We start from the raw sequence: 15819 nt of genomic DNA, 5'->3' as shown, positions 1-15819 counted from the left end.
CATGACATCAACAATTCTATGTGCACTTGCATTACTATGTACTGTACTCCACTTACCGATATTTCTTATACTCCCGCCGACCGCCACATTACTATGTACTCCACTTACCGATTTTTTTTACCGACCGTTATTAGAATCTCATTTTTTTGCGATACACTTTGAAGAAATGTTAAAAAAATGGGTAAAAAAATTAACAAAGTGGAATAAATTAGTGGAATGTGGGACTCTATTACTATTTATAGTAAAAGTGAATTGGGACTTCTATTTGCGGACAGACTAAAGTGGAAAAAAACGGGACTCCTTCACCTTTTCTTTTTAATTTATCACACTCAAAATGTCCGCTTTCTACGTTTGAAAATAAACCCTCTCTCATTTCCTGTCATTAAACTATTCAAACTACATTTTTCTTTCTAGTTACTCCATTTAATTACTCCTTTCCTTTCAAAATTCTGTATCACTAAAAAAATGTGAATATTTTAAGTGAGACGAAGAGCGTAGAATATAAGTTCTTATTTCAATTTAGACAAAGGGCGTACTACTATTTAGACGAATTTTAAACATCCGTGCCTCAATCACTGACGCATCACTTCATTCGCATTAACAATGACATTCATATTATATTGTTCATTTTGTTACCGTTTTATTATTATAGTTTGTATAATAATTAACTACACCTAATGATTTCATTAAAGAAGTTGAAAAAAAAATATTAAAATAAAAAATCATCAAAATTTAAAAATATAGTACATTTAACTAAAAAAAATTCCATAACCGTAACTTAAATAATTATGCAAGTGAGAATATGTTAATACTTCATCAAGGTTCGAGGAGATCAAAGTGCACTATGATTTCTTCAATTAAATCATTTCGGAGTTGGGCGTTGACGTTTTAATCACTTATGGATGAATGTTGCAACTGGTAAATCTCAGAATGTCATGGATGCACCTCGAGATGGATTTCACTGGCGAGTCAAGGAGCTCGAGGCATTGCCCGTTTGGAGGTGTATGTTCCTTCGCCCTCAATTATCACGTTGAAGAAAAATTGTGGTTGTGTTGGGACGAAATGAAGGGTATTCTAGTGATGGCAGGAGAGTTAAACACTCATACCACGGGGCACTCGAGCCAGGCAACAGTTGGTTAGTTCACTTCTCGAACCCATTTCATATCATTTCGTCAAAGATGACAAAGACGGCCTAATTTCAGAACTGTATTCCATTGATGCAGCTTCACTCCAGTTCCGACAATAGGCAAGCAATAGGTCTCAAAGGTGTTGGTCATACAGAAGAAATTTACCGGAAAGTCAATTGCTTTTTCCTCCACATAACACCAAGTTTTCAAAAAATGGACATTGTTTCTCTATTTAGTACTACTACCTAAATGAAATATTCTCGAACATACAACATCAAGTTATTAATTTTCATCTGGCAAGATATAACATGAATACAACGACATACTGAAACTTGATTAAATCAGATCATAGGACAAGGTAACTTAACTGGTCGTAGGCCAGTATAGATTGGAGCAGCATTTTATTTAATAATTTGAGAAAACCATGAAAGCAAAAGGAGGTGTTTTCTTCCCATTCCTTCATTTGTACGATTACTCATCCCCTACATACAACAAAACAACCAAGAATTCCCATGCAAGCAAACCAAGATCCAAGAATGAAATAAAGGATCCACAATGATTTGAAATACTAGTCAAAAGAGCCATTGGAGATTGCTAACATGACTACTGCTAGATTCTTATTTGCAGCAAGCAACAACTATCAACCAACCAAAATGTGACTTAACTAACCAAAGCTGCATATGCTGCAACAATTTAGTCATCATATCATAAGCCCAAGACCACCACAAACTGAAGCTGCAAACTGGCATTGAAGCTTCACCTGGTGAAAATAGAAATTGTTCAGCAAACTATAATAATATTATCAGTAATGCAGTTAGATACATATAATGATTGCTTGATTACCTAAAATTTGACCAGAAAAACGAATAGGACTTACTAGCAGCAGGTATTAAGCTATTCTAAATGTCTTTTAGCAGTTAAAAGTCCAAATTTATACACTTATTTAAAAACACTTAAGAGGGAGTATAGTATGGATGATAGAATAAATGGAAATACCTGATTGCGAATTTGAAGAATCGGACAATCACAAGCTCAAAATTATTCATTCCATCAAACTTTGAGGTCGACTAGCCTACGTTATTGTTATCTTTGTAAGTTATCAACTAAAATAAACACTTCCTAAGAGGGACTACCGAAACATGACAAATGTTGTAATAGATGAATCTTAGTTAGTCTATTAACCTTATGCTCCAGAAGTATTCCAAATACTTCAAACATGATAAGCATTAGAATATGAAAGAATCATGAAATACGATTCTAACCTCTTATCATCTACGCTTCTTCCCTTCAACACTCTTCCGTGCTGCCTCGTTGATCTTCTCACTATAGCCTTCAATTGGTGGGGTCAGTGTTGCCATAAATCTATTCGCTGGAAAAGGAGTCAAATCCGGGACTAAAGCAGCTGCTCTCAGATGCTCAGGCAATGCCTCAATTGCTTCTTTCTTACACTGCAACAGCAGCGTCTCTGCCGCCCGCCTTGCTCTATGCTGCCTCATCAAGGTCCTACTATACTCCTTCGCAAGCCTTCGTCCATCCTCAACACTCAGATCGTACTTCGGGATCTTATCAGCATCAACTAACCCTAAACTAATATAATCCAAACCCGAAGTTCCTATGGCCCAAGGTGAAACAAATTCATCGGTTTGTTTCTTTAGCTTCTCTTTCGCCTGCTCGTTCGCCTTACTTACGAGCCCCATCATCTCTCGCTCGGCTTCCCTCTCCTTCTCTTTGGGCTTCAAGAACCTCCGTGGTGCAGTGGCAGTCAAACATTGCTCAACCATTTCATCAAAATTGCTCTTCTTCCTCGGCCCTTCTTTCTTAGATGGATCGGGCGGTGTCCCCTTCTTCGTAGTGACCTTCGATCGCTTCAACGGCTGCCCGGTCTTGATCTTACCCTTCCCCTTCGCAGTGCCACTGACAGAGCATCTCTGAAGGAGCTGGTAGCTTAGAGAATGATCCAAGGATGAGGCCAAAGGCTTCAATTTCTTGACAACAGTAGAGCTCAGCATCTTTCAATCCAATAACAAACCTCGTTTTCGCTTAATCAGCGAATACAATTAGACCTATTCCAAAGATGAATGCACAAATGTTCATCAAATTATCGCCATATCAAAAGGTATTAAGCACAAACGCAGCAGTGTGTTCAGATTCTTCAGAAATCGCTACTAGCATATGCAACTAGATCTATAACATTTCATAGAATTACTAATGAAATTGCAACAGTGTGCGTTCAAAAATTGCGAATAACACCTCATAACTTCAAAACAAAACAAAAAAAGCGACTAGCCATATTAACAACTCACAATCGGAGAAGTCCAGCGTTGGCGATTCAGGCGTGAATGAGGCGGCGCTGCACAGCAATTTGTTCAGAGAAGGAAGCCCGGCGAATTTACTAGGGCTTTTTCTTTTTACTGGAGCAATCTCTTTTCTCTTTTCAAAATTTCAGGCCCATTACGCTGCCCACAATTTATTTTCTAAACTTCACTATTTAAATTTTTTTAACTACTTTCCTATGTCTTTTAAAAATAAATCACGTTTATCATTTTGAAATTTTCCTTAAAAATAGATTAAATTATATTTAAGAAAACTTTTTCTCATGAATCTCAATCTACATTAATAATATTTCAATCACTTTTTTTATCTTTCTTTTAATATTTTACTAATTGTGCATTAAAATTCGGGTCGTTTCAAATATTGTCTATTTTTAATAAGGAAATGAGTAGAATTGAAAGTATAATGATAAATGTAGTATTTAATTTTTCACACCTGATACACAACTAAATAGAGTATCAAAATCGGACTTTTTATTTAACTATTCTTCTAATTTATTTTAATAGTAATAAATCTCCAGAAAATAATGTTTTGATTATAACATTTTTCTTTGGAATATGCAATCTCACGTTTTCTTATTTAAAATAGATATAGGTTATTTGTTGGTATTTTATGTTAAAAGTTGTACTTTAGTTACGCACATCTATCAATATTATCATTTATACAATAAAATTACCATTCAATAAAATTACATAACAAGAATATATTATTGTGATTACATTTTTATTGTATACGTATGAATTAATATGATAACATGCTAATTATAACAAATAAATTCAATTCAATTATGAGTCCGAGTTTATTCTTATAATAATAGTCTCACTCCAGTGCTATGCACGGTCCATTCTATTTATATAAAATTATGAAATATTTAATTGAAATACGAAAAATATTACTCCCTTCGTTTCCCACTAATTGAAATATAGTAAAAAATGGGTGAAAAAAGTTAATTGAACGTGGATCCTACTTTTATATAATTTATATAAAATGTAGTAATTTGGAATGAGTTAGTATAATGCGAGGTCAATAGTGAAAATACTAGAAAAAAGTAAAAGTATTTGATTTTATTAAAACAAAGTTGTGCAAATATTTTAGATAAGAATAACTTTATTATATAATATAAATGTGCATAAATGTAGAACAAAATTATATAAATGGAGTAAGTTTGTGACATACTTGGATTTTACATGGTTTTAGAGGGTGGTTTTGTATGAATTTGAGCATATTTCGTCTATTATTAGGCGTGTTTATATCTACTTCTCTATTATGTTGGTATGTTGATCATTTTGTTAAGAATGTGTAGAAAAATGTATACAAAATATGTGGATGTGCAGCAGCCTTGGTTTGAGACAATATTTACTGGAGATTTTGAAGTCCAATCAGCCCCTAATGCATACCAATCTCTTCGTCTTCGAAAGAGCTTCGCGTGGGTATCTCGCACGCCTCAATCGGAGTTCGATAGAAGAAGTTATGGCTGTTATACGAACACTGCGCTGTCCAGAAAATCTCACGCGGCCGGGTGAATAATTACCCTATAATTCCACCCGGCCGGGTGGCGTAATTATGCCTGCGAGATTCCAGAGAGTACCAAAGAAGTCCCACCCGGCCGGGTGAATTTCCAGTGGATTAATTCCACCCGGCCGGGTCCGTCAGTTTGGCGTTTTTTAGAGCTGAAACGTAATTTTTTTAAGAAAAAAATAAGAAGGAAGAATTAGGTCAATTCTATTCATTCTCGACAAGCGACAAAACACACGTTCTCATTTTTGTGAAGAACTCTTGGAAGAAGATTGAAGATTCAAGCTTCAATTCCTACGCCAATTGCGATTCGCATCATGATTTCCACTGTTTTTCCTTGTTTCTATTTGTTTTCTACCATGAACATGAGTAGCTAAACATCTTTTATGTAGAATTCTTGGTGAAGATGCATTGATTTATAGTTTTAATCCAATTGACTTCGTTTTTATCTTGCTCTTGCAATTGTTTGAATTATTCTTGTGCTTTTTCCTAACAATTGCTTGATCACCAATTGGGAGTGTAGGGTTTCTTAGAATAATCGGGAGATGAAATATTTAACCTTGAAAGAAGAATTATTCACACCTTAATTTAATAAAACTCGGGAGAGTTGAGGTTTTGAGTGAGATCTTTAATCTAATTGAACTATTAGGAGTTAGGTCTAAGAATTAGAAGGGGACTTCAATTATTACACCTAATCTACGGATTTCTCACCTCGGGAGGGGGTTTAATCTATATTTGTGTTTGATTCAAAAATTCTGGAGACTTTAAATGGTAAATCGGTTTCAATTGGGTTAGGCTATCAGTTGCGCATCGGATCCTTGAATTCTGCATATTTTTCTATCATTTTCTACAACTTGCTTAATTGTTTTCTTGTTTAAGTGTTTATTTTAATCTCTGATTTTATATGCTTTTAGTAGTTGTTAGTTTAACACCAAAATTCTCGATCGTCTGGATAAGAGTTGAAATTTGTCCGTGGTACTTAGGTTTACACTAAATTATTTCTGTGGATACGATATACTCTTGCTTGTTGTTTGCTACGATAACCCCGTACACTTGTGAGTATTATTTGGGTAAAATAAAGTTGAGTCAGTTTGAAAATAATTATATTGTACATATGCATATAGACTATAGAGTATGCAATATGAAACTATTGTTGGAGAAATTATATATTTTATACCAAAAATATGTAGAAAAGAACTATAGTTATTTAAAAGCATACCATTTTTATATTTATAACTTATATAAGGGGGTCTTCATCTATCAAAATCAGTCCTTAAGTATAGAAATATAGACCATATCTAAACCGTCGGATCTGGTGATTAATGGCTAAGATCGTTAGTGACTCCTTGTTTTGTATGGGTCATAATAAGACCAATCTGTGCCATGTGAGGGGTAATTTAGGAATCGAAAATATTAGGAACCGTCGTTCCGTTTTCTAGGCGCTGATTAATTGGGATTTGGGAGTAATTACTGCACACGTTAAGTTGGTGCTTGGATTCCCGCGCCATTCAATCTCACTCTCTTTCAACCAAATCCCTTCAATTTCCCACAAATCTTCTTCTTCTACCACCAAATCAACAAACAATCCTTCAACAAAAAATCCTCTCGGCCCATAAAAATCGTCGTCTCCTCCACAAAAACGTCGCCTCCTTCCAGACATTCGTTTCTTCTACAAAAACCCTATTCCTAGTCCAGAAAATTGGCGAAGAAGGGAAACGAAAAACCTAATTCAACAATGGTGGACACTAGATCTGTTAGTCATGACGGAAAAGGTTAGTAATAATTTGTTCAACTCTTGACTTCAATTTGACAAAATCAGGCCAAAATTTCACTTCAATTTGTTGTTCGACACGTAGTGTATCAAAGAAAGGACGTGAATAATAAGAAACCTCGAATCCCAAAAGCACCGAAAGGTAAGTCGATTTCACTTTCTGGGATTTGGATGCATGTAGTTTTGTTTCGATTTTGGTATATAATTGTGGTTTTTGTTTCATAAGCAAAAGGTCAAACTTCCACAAAACCCTCAACTGAAGTGAGGCCTAGTAGCCACGACACAAAACAAGGTTAAAGTTACTGATTTTTTACATTATGTAGCTCTGATTTTTAATAACTAATGAATTGGTATGACAAATATGGGAAACCAGGTATGGAATAAAGGCATATTTTTTTGCTTTGTTTGTAGTAATGTTATACGCTAATTTATTGATGTTTCAGATACGGGACCCCATAACAAAATCATTCCAGAAGGGGACAAAGGGAAAGAGACGGCTGGGGATTTTCCAATTTCTGAAAAAAGTGCTTACATTATTCAACTAGTAATAACTTGCTATGATTGTGATTATATCTCTACTTCACAATTGTTTTGTAATGACACTGGGATTAAGTTGGAAAATGTCATATATTCTTCACTCTGTTGTGTATGTACTACCCATTATTGTGGGAAAAAAAAGAGTCATCTTTGGTGCCTGTGATGTGGTTATATAAGTGTGTAAAATGTATTACTTAGTTGAATCTTTTGAGAACTATAAAGCTTACTCTACTATGATCCAAGAAATTGATGAGGGTCCAGTAAGTTTATTATCTAAGAATAATGTCATACTTGCTAGGATATATATGTTGTACTAATTTATTGATGTTTCTGATACAACACCACATAAGAAAATCAGTCCAGAAGTGGAAAAAGAGAAAGAAACAACTGATCATGTTTCCAATTCTGGAAAAAGGTACTTAGTTTTAACACAAATAATAACTTACTATGATTTTTGTGATGTCTTTATTACACAAATGTTGATTTATGACGGTTACCTATAAGTATTAACATCGTTCCATTGCACAGATGCACTAATAGGGGGAGTAGACACCTCTGCAAATGGGAAAGAAGTGGCAGAAAACGCAATGAAGGGTGCAAAAAGGTTATTCATTTACATTTTAGAAAATTGTAATGCTTATTCCATCTAAGAATAATGGCATACTTGTTTAGGACATGTGACAGTGACCCTAAAAAAATACACTCAAATGTTTAGCTCATTTGTTTCCCAGTTGAATGTAACTGGGGTAATAACACAATCATCTTGATTGTTTCTGGGTCATAATAAACAGATATTGAAGTCATTAATCGTATGGTTAATCTGGGTCATAATAATCATTTATTCGAATCATGACATAATTAATTCAGAGCAACAGGATGCCCCATACAACCACTTCTAAGGGTATAAATATTGCACTTCAAGGAGTAATGCACAACTTGTAATCACCTGTGTCTAATTTACTATATTTTGAAGTTTTATATAATCATGGCTGTAGTTACAACTATAATGAATACTTTGTGAAAGTATTATGTCACTGGAGAAATAATTAATTTTGCCTATAACTGTGTAGGTGTAGGCATGACTGGTCTGTCCTTAAACAAGGCAAACGAACTGATCATCAGGAAAAGAGCCAGGGCTAAGGAGAGCCTCAAAATTATGCAATTGGAGACAACAACAAGAGATAAGGCAGATACCTCCAATGCGACTGGCGATGTAACTGAATCACCTGATATGTCTAAAGGTATTACTCAAGTATAAGACAACTAATATTATTAACTAAAAGTAATATTACCTGATTTGGTTTTATGTTTGCAGGCTCAAAGCGCCTTCGTGAATCTGTGATGGAAACAAACTGTCCAGGTGTAGACAATAAAGACAAGATACAACCAGAAGAGATACACAAACATGCACCTGGGAAGAAGAAGGATAGCAAAGGGAAGGAAAAGGTCGAGGAGGTTGTTGGAACAGCAGAGACATGTGAAGAGAATATAAGGCACGGAACGTTTAAGTTCAAAGCCAGCCCGCGGAAAATCATAGAGCTTTTACAAGCTCTAAACGAAGAGCAGATGAATGAAGTGGTAGAGATGGGATTTGGAGAGTTGAAGCATTTTTGCATCGCTGAGGTCCCTGGCAAAATGCCTTATGACCTGGTCAGAGGTTTCTGCGAAATAGACTGCACAATACAGCTGGACACCGGACGACTGCCTATTTACCCTGAAGATGTCTACATGACTTTGGGGCTTCCTATGGCGGGGACGTTGATCAACCGCGTCGAAAGGCAGAAAAAGAAACCATTCTTTGAGGAGGTTGCTCGAAGAATAGAAAAAAACTCTGGTCGTATTCTTCCAGAAAACCTTATAAAACAGGTTTTGAAGTATAAGTCTGGAGGTGAATGGTTTCGAAAAATCTTCGTACTTATCTTAGACACAGTGCTAATAAATCCATGTGGGGATGACAAGTGCAGAACTCATATAGACTATTTATTCAGAGACATGTCAGTTGTGAAAGAATAAAACTGGTGTGTTTATGTACTTGAGACACTGGCAGTTGCAACAAAGAACTGGAGGATAACCAACAACGCCCCCTTCACAGGACCAATTGCATTCTTGGTGGTATGATCTTTATTACACTATGTTTATATACAGTTTCCAAATAACATTCCATTTACCAAATCTGCATTATGTATATAATTTAAATTCTTGAAGCATGAGTTATAACTTGTTAAATCTTACACTTCAGTTGCAGGCCTTTTATGTGGATCGTGTTTTCCACAAAAAATTGTTGGTGTCACGCGTTTTCCCGACCGTTTATGGCTGGACAAGCGAAAAGCTCAGGCAACGAGAGAAGATGGAGCTTGAGTCCAGTGATACTATCGGGAGCGGAAGTGTGGTAGAAAGAGGTGACCCTGAAAAGCTGCCTCGACCATCAATGCTAGTTGTCTTTGAAGCAGAAGAGCCGGAGCCAAAGGAGCAGTTGGAAACCGCGATGGAGGCGTTCGCAGAAGTAAGTGACGATGCAGTACGGGGACTGGAAAATTTGGTGAGAAGTATGCATGATTTAAGTGATATAATCCATAACTTTGAAGCGATGAAGCTTCCTGCATCGACTGCCAGCAATATGATGGGGATAATTGCTGAGGTGGAGGGAGATGAGGAGAAAACGGTTGCGTCCATGAAGACCTCTTTGGCAAAGGACAAGCTGAATGCACCATAGCTTGTAGAGGTTGTGCAACGCATGTTCAAAATTACAGCACAGCTGACAAAGCTTACAGACGAAGGGCTACCGTTTGAACTCCATCCTTCTTTTGTAGCAGATAATGTAAGTTGAAGACTAACCCGAACACAAATGTAATTTTTTGTGGAAAACCAATTGTCTGTACTAACTATTTGAACACTGGTGTCTCAGTAGCATGTAATTTGTAATGGTACAATGATGATGTGCAACTAAGGAACCGCTTGTTATGACCCACTTTTTACATGTGTTTCTATGACTCAGATATGCGTTTAGTATCACACATATGCTTATATATTGCTATGACTCAGATATGCGTTTAGTATGACCCAAAGAGCTGATATGATGTTTTTGGATATTGTTAGTGTATCCTTCGGGCGTAGTAATTTTTTGTACCCATGACAAGCTTATCTGATATATGTGATACAAATGCTCTTTTAGTCTGATGCATGATACTGTTTCAAAGTATTCTGTTACAAAAACATAGTGAATCGCAGGGTGGTGTTGTCAGAAGAATCTCCATGAAAGATAGAAACAGAACTAACATAAATGACTTACAGAGTTGTTTTGGTACACCAAATATTGGAGTGAACAAGGTATATCTTCAAGGAATAATTCTATATGTTTATTGATTATTAATGATCTAAACAGGATTCTGCAATGACTTTATCGTATTATATATAGAAATTATTTTTGCAGATCAATGTCATACTTAAACATTCTTTAATATTACTGTTGTATTTAGTCTGTTCCGCAGATCAGTAGTTTCACGGCTATAGGAAGAAATGAATGCTCGGACACAGGAAAATCTGTTATGAGTGTTGGTTCCGGAGCAGCACGTCTATGTGCATCGAAGGTAAATGATATGTACTGAAAGGTTTGTTGAGGTAGTGTATAGTACTTATTATCTATAACTGTTTCAGAGTGAGTATCAGGAGCGCAACCCAAAAAATGATACATCATCACACAGTGGTGGCAGTGCATCACATCCGACCGGTTCAGAAAAGGTACATTAAGCGTTGGTAAACATCGTTGTATGCATCTATTATGACCCAAAGGCTCGTACAGATTGACGTTAGTCAAAGATTATTTCGTAGCTTATTCTGAACTGTCATATAAATAGGAAGGAGTTGTCAATGTGGATGAGATTATAAAATCAGCCGTGGCTGACTACATGGAAGGCGGTGGTAATGATGTTGCAGACGAATTTTTCTTGGAAGCATCAGGAACAAAATTAATTACAAATTTGGATAATAATCTTAGTAGCATTGATGAAACTAAGGTATGTGTCTATCCTTAGTTCCATTATTAAAGAAATACTACAATGTTGTATGCACGTCTTTTGTAACATTTTGATAAAATTAACATGTAGGATAAGGAACTCGCTGTTGAAGCAATTGTAAAGACTGCAGTGGAAGCGTACATGGAATGTGACGAAGTTGATGAGGATTTTGTCACGCCTTTCTCTAATAAGTCAGAACCAAAAGTAGGCAAAGATTTGGTCATCTATGACAACGAACAAGTAATTTGTTGTTATTTTATACATTGATTGAGTTGTTGAAGTCACGCTTTTGAAATTCTGTTCGTTATTGCCACATCAAGAAGTCTCTACAGGAATAATTAGTGCCTACTGCTCGGTACTTAACCAAATGGAAGATTTGAAGTCGGCCACTTCACCCAAAAGGCTATTTTTCACAACCTACCTTGTTGTGAGTTAACCTAACCCACCTATATGGACACGAATATCTAGTTATCATGACATGTTTTTAATGATTTAAAGTTATTACCTAACTCTGCTGCTATAACTTGTGCAGCTGTACACGGTTGTGGAAGCAAATGGAAAAACTAATGATGCAGACAAACTAAATGAATTTGCCACAAACATTGACAAAGAGGTCAGCGAAATACCACACTTCAGATGGGAAGACATAGATATGGCATGTTGTTGTAGCATCCACGATACAAATTCAAAACTGGAATCATATCATAACAGAAATAGGCAACAATTTTAAGGGGACAACATTTACCTATTCGTTGAGTAGGTAGTGTCAAACGAGACAATGTCACCAAATTGCATGAAATTCTTCTTAGCAATAGGATCGCACCAGAATAAATGCATCAGTCGACTACGAGAATCAACCTCATACTCGTACGTGAAGGCGTCACAACTTTCCTTCTTCTTCTTCTTCATCTCGTCTATTATCATTTGGGCGTCATATCCTTCAGCGTATCTTCTGATGTCCCGTGTGTAGTTACGGATGTCCAACACAGTACACCCAACGGACTCATATCCGCCATCAATTCAGTCAACAACTTGAAAGTGAGAGAAGGACCGATATTAGCACCAGCACAATCCGTAATAAATTTTTGATGAACTAGATCAAGTTGACGATTTAATCTCATGAACTTCTGGTGTTGAACCAAAACCATGGGGTGGTTGTGTTCTTCGTTCAAGTGTTGAATGACATAACCACGGTCAGAATCGAATTTGAATGCAACCCGAGCATTACATCCACTTTTTTTGGATTTACGTCGTCGTTTGGGATGTTCATCGCTAAATTTCTGCTCACCTTCTATGTGACACACCATGCAAAACCATATGGTAAGATCATCAACCTTCTTTGAACCGTTCTTCCTTGTGTCAAAACCGGCACATCGACCATAGTTCTCGTAAAACTCAATGGCGTTGTCCAAAGGAGGGAAGCTACGACCAACAAAAGGTTTAAGCTCTATAGGGCATTCTGGTGTATTTAAATCTGTAATAATAAAAACAAAGACAGTCAGTGGCTGGTTGATTGTCCTAAAATAATACATGCAGTACAAAGTACTGCTAAAACTTGTTACAGTAAATAACATGTCATGCTAAGTGCATATTTGAGTCATACAAAAACATGTCATAGTTGCCCCTTTACTAAGTAATACTTGTATCATTACTACTACCGATGAAGACTCAAAGATAAAAACAACCCAATCGTTGTGTCATACTAAGTGCGGATTGAAGTCATACGAGATAATGGCATAATAAACAGATAAATAAGTAATGATTGTAACATTACTAAAACAAAATGATAAAGAATTCATGGTTGAATCATTATTAAAATTACAGTCACAAAATTAAAATCATAACTTGTATTGTCAAGAATGTCATCGGGGGATGATTGATTATCTAGATGTGAATTAGATGGCGTTTCAGATTCCATTTCCATAACGATTGAATCTGGAAACAAGTGCTCTATAAGTGTAACAGAATGATGCAGCGTCTGAATGTTATAAACGGAAATATGTAGTTTTCGACATTGTGGAATGCAAACTCAAAGGCTGTGAAGAAGAAGAAGACAAAACTGGAAACTAAGTAGAAGGTAAAATGAATTTAAGATCGTATGAATCTTCATAGAAGATATGAAGAAGAGAAATTATTGATTGTAACTCACGCTGATGATCAGTGAGTGGAGAGAGGAATATGCAACATTATAGGAACTTCCATAACCAACGAAAACATGGATTAACCAAAGTGACCTTTTATGAATATAAATGATTAAATTAATATAATCTGACAAATAAATCTAGCCATTAAATAATCTAATCTGAAGATGATCACGCCTAATCCTATGGACAATAAACCGTCTGTATTTCTTTATTTAAGGCCATTTTTGTTTGATCAAAATCCTATATAAGGGACCGCATTTTTAGTTATTTAAAAGTTAAAACTCATTTCATATTGGGGTTTAAAATGAAAATATTTCACGTGCATGAACCATATATATTCCTCGAACAATAAATTTTATAATTCAATAATATTAATACACTTGCATTCTAGAATTAAAAGAAAAAAAAAATTGTGTCGCTGTTTTCTTCCTCCCATTTATTTCTCTCTTCCTCTTCAACTCTTTCCTTCATTAGCAAAGTTTTTGTAGCACTCGAATAAACAAACATTACTACTATGTATACTTTGTTTGCCGTTGATGCAAGCCCCGACCGCCGTCGATGCAAACCCCGACCGCCGGCGATTTCCTCTCCCTGACGACACTAAATAATATTATGGCTCATTGATCGGATTTTTTCATCGCATACGAAAAGTAGTAAGAGCCCCCGTCGTAGATCCTCGTCCAAGAATAACAGATTTATTTTGAAGGTAATTAATATTTATTTTTCCTATCAAGAATGTCACATAGATAAATAAGCGCATGAATATTATAGCACCTGTTAAGTGCATGAATAAGCGTGAGTTCTTTCAGATTAGTTGTTGCTGCGTGCTACAGTTTTCCTCTTTCAATCGTGGACTATCATTCCACACCTCCGTCATCTACAATACCAATGAAGAGACATGGGTATGCTGAAATATCAATCAAAATTCAAAAAAAATTTATCAGAGAATGTGTATTGCTCGTCTAAATGGGATCTCTGACACATGAAGTAGCACAATTATATTGGCAAGAGAGGGGTCGAACCACATAGACCATGGACCTACTCGAGATTGTTTCTACAACACGGGTTTGGTGTTAGCCACCACGCCTTGAGCACTGGAGCATGGGACCTAAACACTAGGGTGAGAAACTTGAACTTTAAACATGAAAACAGAGTTAAGAGCTTAAACTAAATCTAACTAAGGGAGCATGGAATGAAATATAATCTCGGCGTCGGAGTTGTCAATTCCTTCGCCGAGACTACAGAGCTAAGCTACATGAAAGTAAGTCAATCATCAACATGAAAGTAAATCAAAGCGGTAAAGAAAGCAAGGATCCAATATCGGAGCTGTCAATTCCTCTGCCGAAACCATTAAATCTATCTAGAAAGCGAGGTGTGAAAGAGCTTCTAAAATGGGGGCGTTAATTCCACCATCGTAACAACCAACACACTGTAAACCTGCACTAAAACATTGAAAACATGAAAATAACTAAAGCTACATAAAACTGGAATTTAACCAGGATCCAACGGCGGAGTCGTCAATTCTTCCGTTGAAACTCGGATCTAACTATAGCATCTCTAAAGCGGTAAAGAAAGCAAAGATCCAACATCGGAGTTGTCAATTCCTCTGCTGAATCCGTTAAATCTAACTAGAAAGCGAGGTGTGAAAGAGCTTCTAAGATGGAGGCGTCAATTCCATCGTCGAATCAACCAACACACTGTAAACCTACACTAAAGTATGGAAAACATGAAATTAAATGTAATCCCAATGTCGGAGTCGTCAATTCCTCCATCGAAACTACAGAGCTAAACTACCAATTGCGAAAAGCATCCAACAATTATAAGTAAATAGCATTATCAACATGAAAATAAACAAAAGCTTCGTAAAATTGGAAATAAGCGAGGTCCAACGCCGGAGTCGTCAATTACCTTGCCGAACTCTTTAAATCTAACTACAAAGCGAGGAGGTGAAAGAGCTTCTAAGGTGGAGGCGTCAATTCCACCGTCGAAATGACCAACGCCATGTAAATTTACACTAGAGTCTTGAAAACATGAAATTAAAAGTGATCCCGACGTCAGAGTCGTCAATTCCTCCATCGGGGCTACAAAGTTAAGCTAAACTAAGCTAAGAGAGCTTCCTACCTAAACTACCGTAGTGTTCAACCCTACTTTATTGTGGAAAACTTCCATTTATAGAGCGGCTTCAATCGTCAACCCTAAGGTACTTCTCGTCTGATTTGACCATTTTATCCTTGTAGTAATTTAGGTTGACCCAACAGATATGTCCTCATGTGGTGGCCTGATCTGTTAGAGTTTGTATACTAGAAATCACGTTTCAAGTGATTGAATGTTGCAAAACTCTTATTTTATTTTCCAATAAATAAAACAGATTATTTTTGTCA

The 15819-nt window shown here is 36.2% G+C and overlaps 2 protein-coding genes across 3 annotated transcripts; one reads left to right on the top strand and one right to left on the bottom strand.

Moving 5' to 3' along the window:
* Window positions 1-1490: 1490 nt before the first annotated feature.
* On the bottom strand, window positions 1491-3583 carry LOC125224244 (copper ion binding protein). Of its 2 annotated transcripts, XR_007176858.2 has the most exons (4): window positions 3431-3583; window positions 2390-3190; window positions 2124-2199; window positions 1491-1887 (listed from the first exon to the last, which is right to left on the bottom strand). XR_007176858.2 is itself a non-coding variant. In XM_048127649.2 (3 exons), the coding sequence occupies exon 2, from the start codon at window positions 3134-3136 to the stop codon at window positions 2396-2398; it is 741 nt and encodes a 246-aa protein (XP_047983606.1). In that variant the 5' UTR covers window positions 3137-3190; window positions 3431-3583; the 3' UTR covers window positions 1491-1887; window positions 2390-2395. The 2 variants fall into 2 exon arrangements, 1 of the variants encoding a protein (XP_047983606.1); XM_048127649.2 differs by lacking the exon at window positions 2124-2199.
* Window positions 3584-7105: 3522 nt separating this feature from the next.
* On the top strand, window positions 7106-14842 carry LOC125211113 (uncharacterized). The gene is made up of 6 exons (XM_089064845.1): window positions 7106-7117; window positions 7188-7268; window positions 10510-10608; window positions 11136-11294; window positions 11385-11534; window positions 14690-14842. The coding sequence occupies exons 1-6, from the start codon at window positions 7106-7108 to the stop codon at window positions 14840-14842; spliced, it is 654 nt and encodes a 217-aa protein (XP_088920971.1).
* The last annotated feature ends 977 nt before the right edge of the window (window positions 14843-15819 follow it).

This window comes from Salvia hispanica, chromosome 2, assembly GCF_029641045.1.
Source record: "Salvia hispanica isolate PSC_SH4W2 chromosome 2, Shi_PSC_v1, whole genome shotgun sequence".
NCBI lineage: Eukaryota > Viridiplantae > Streptophyta > Magnoliopsida > Lamiales > Lamiaceae > Salvia > Salvia hispanica.
The sequence above is the reverse complement of the archived record's forward strand: the minus strand, read 5'-3'. Positions and strand labels throughout refer to the sequence as shown.

Bases quoted from the DNA above. Each gene is read 5' to 3' on its own strand.
- LOC125224244 (XM_048127649.2), bottom strand. From the start codon at position 3,136: ATGCTGAGCTCTACTGTTGTCAAGAAATTGAAGCCTTTGGCCTCATCC.
- LOC125211113 (XM_089064845.1), top strand. The intron at 11,295-11,384 runs GTATGTGTCTAT...ATTAACATGTAG, and splicing joins GTAGCATTGATGAAACTAAG to GATAAGGAACTCGCTGTTGA. The intron at 11,535-14,689 runs GTAATTTGTTGT...TACAGAGCTAAG, and splicing joins TCATCTATGACAACGAACAA to CTACATGAAAGTAAGTCAAT.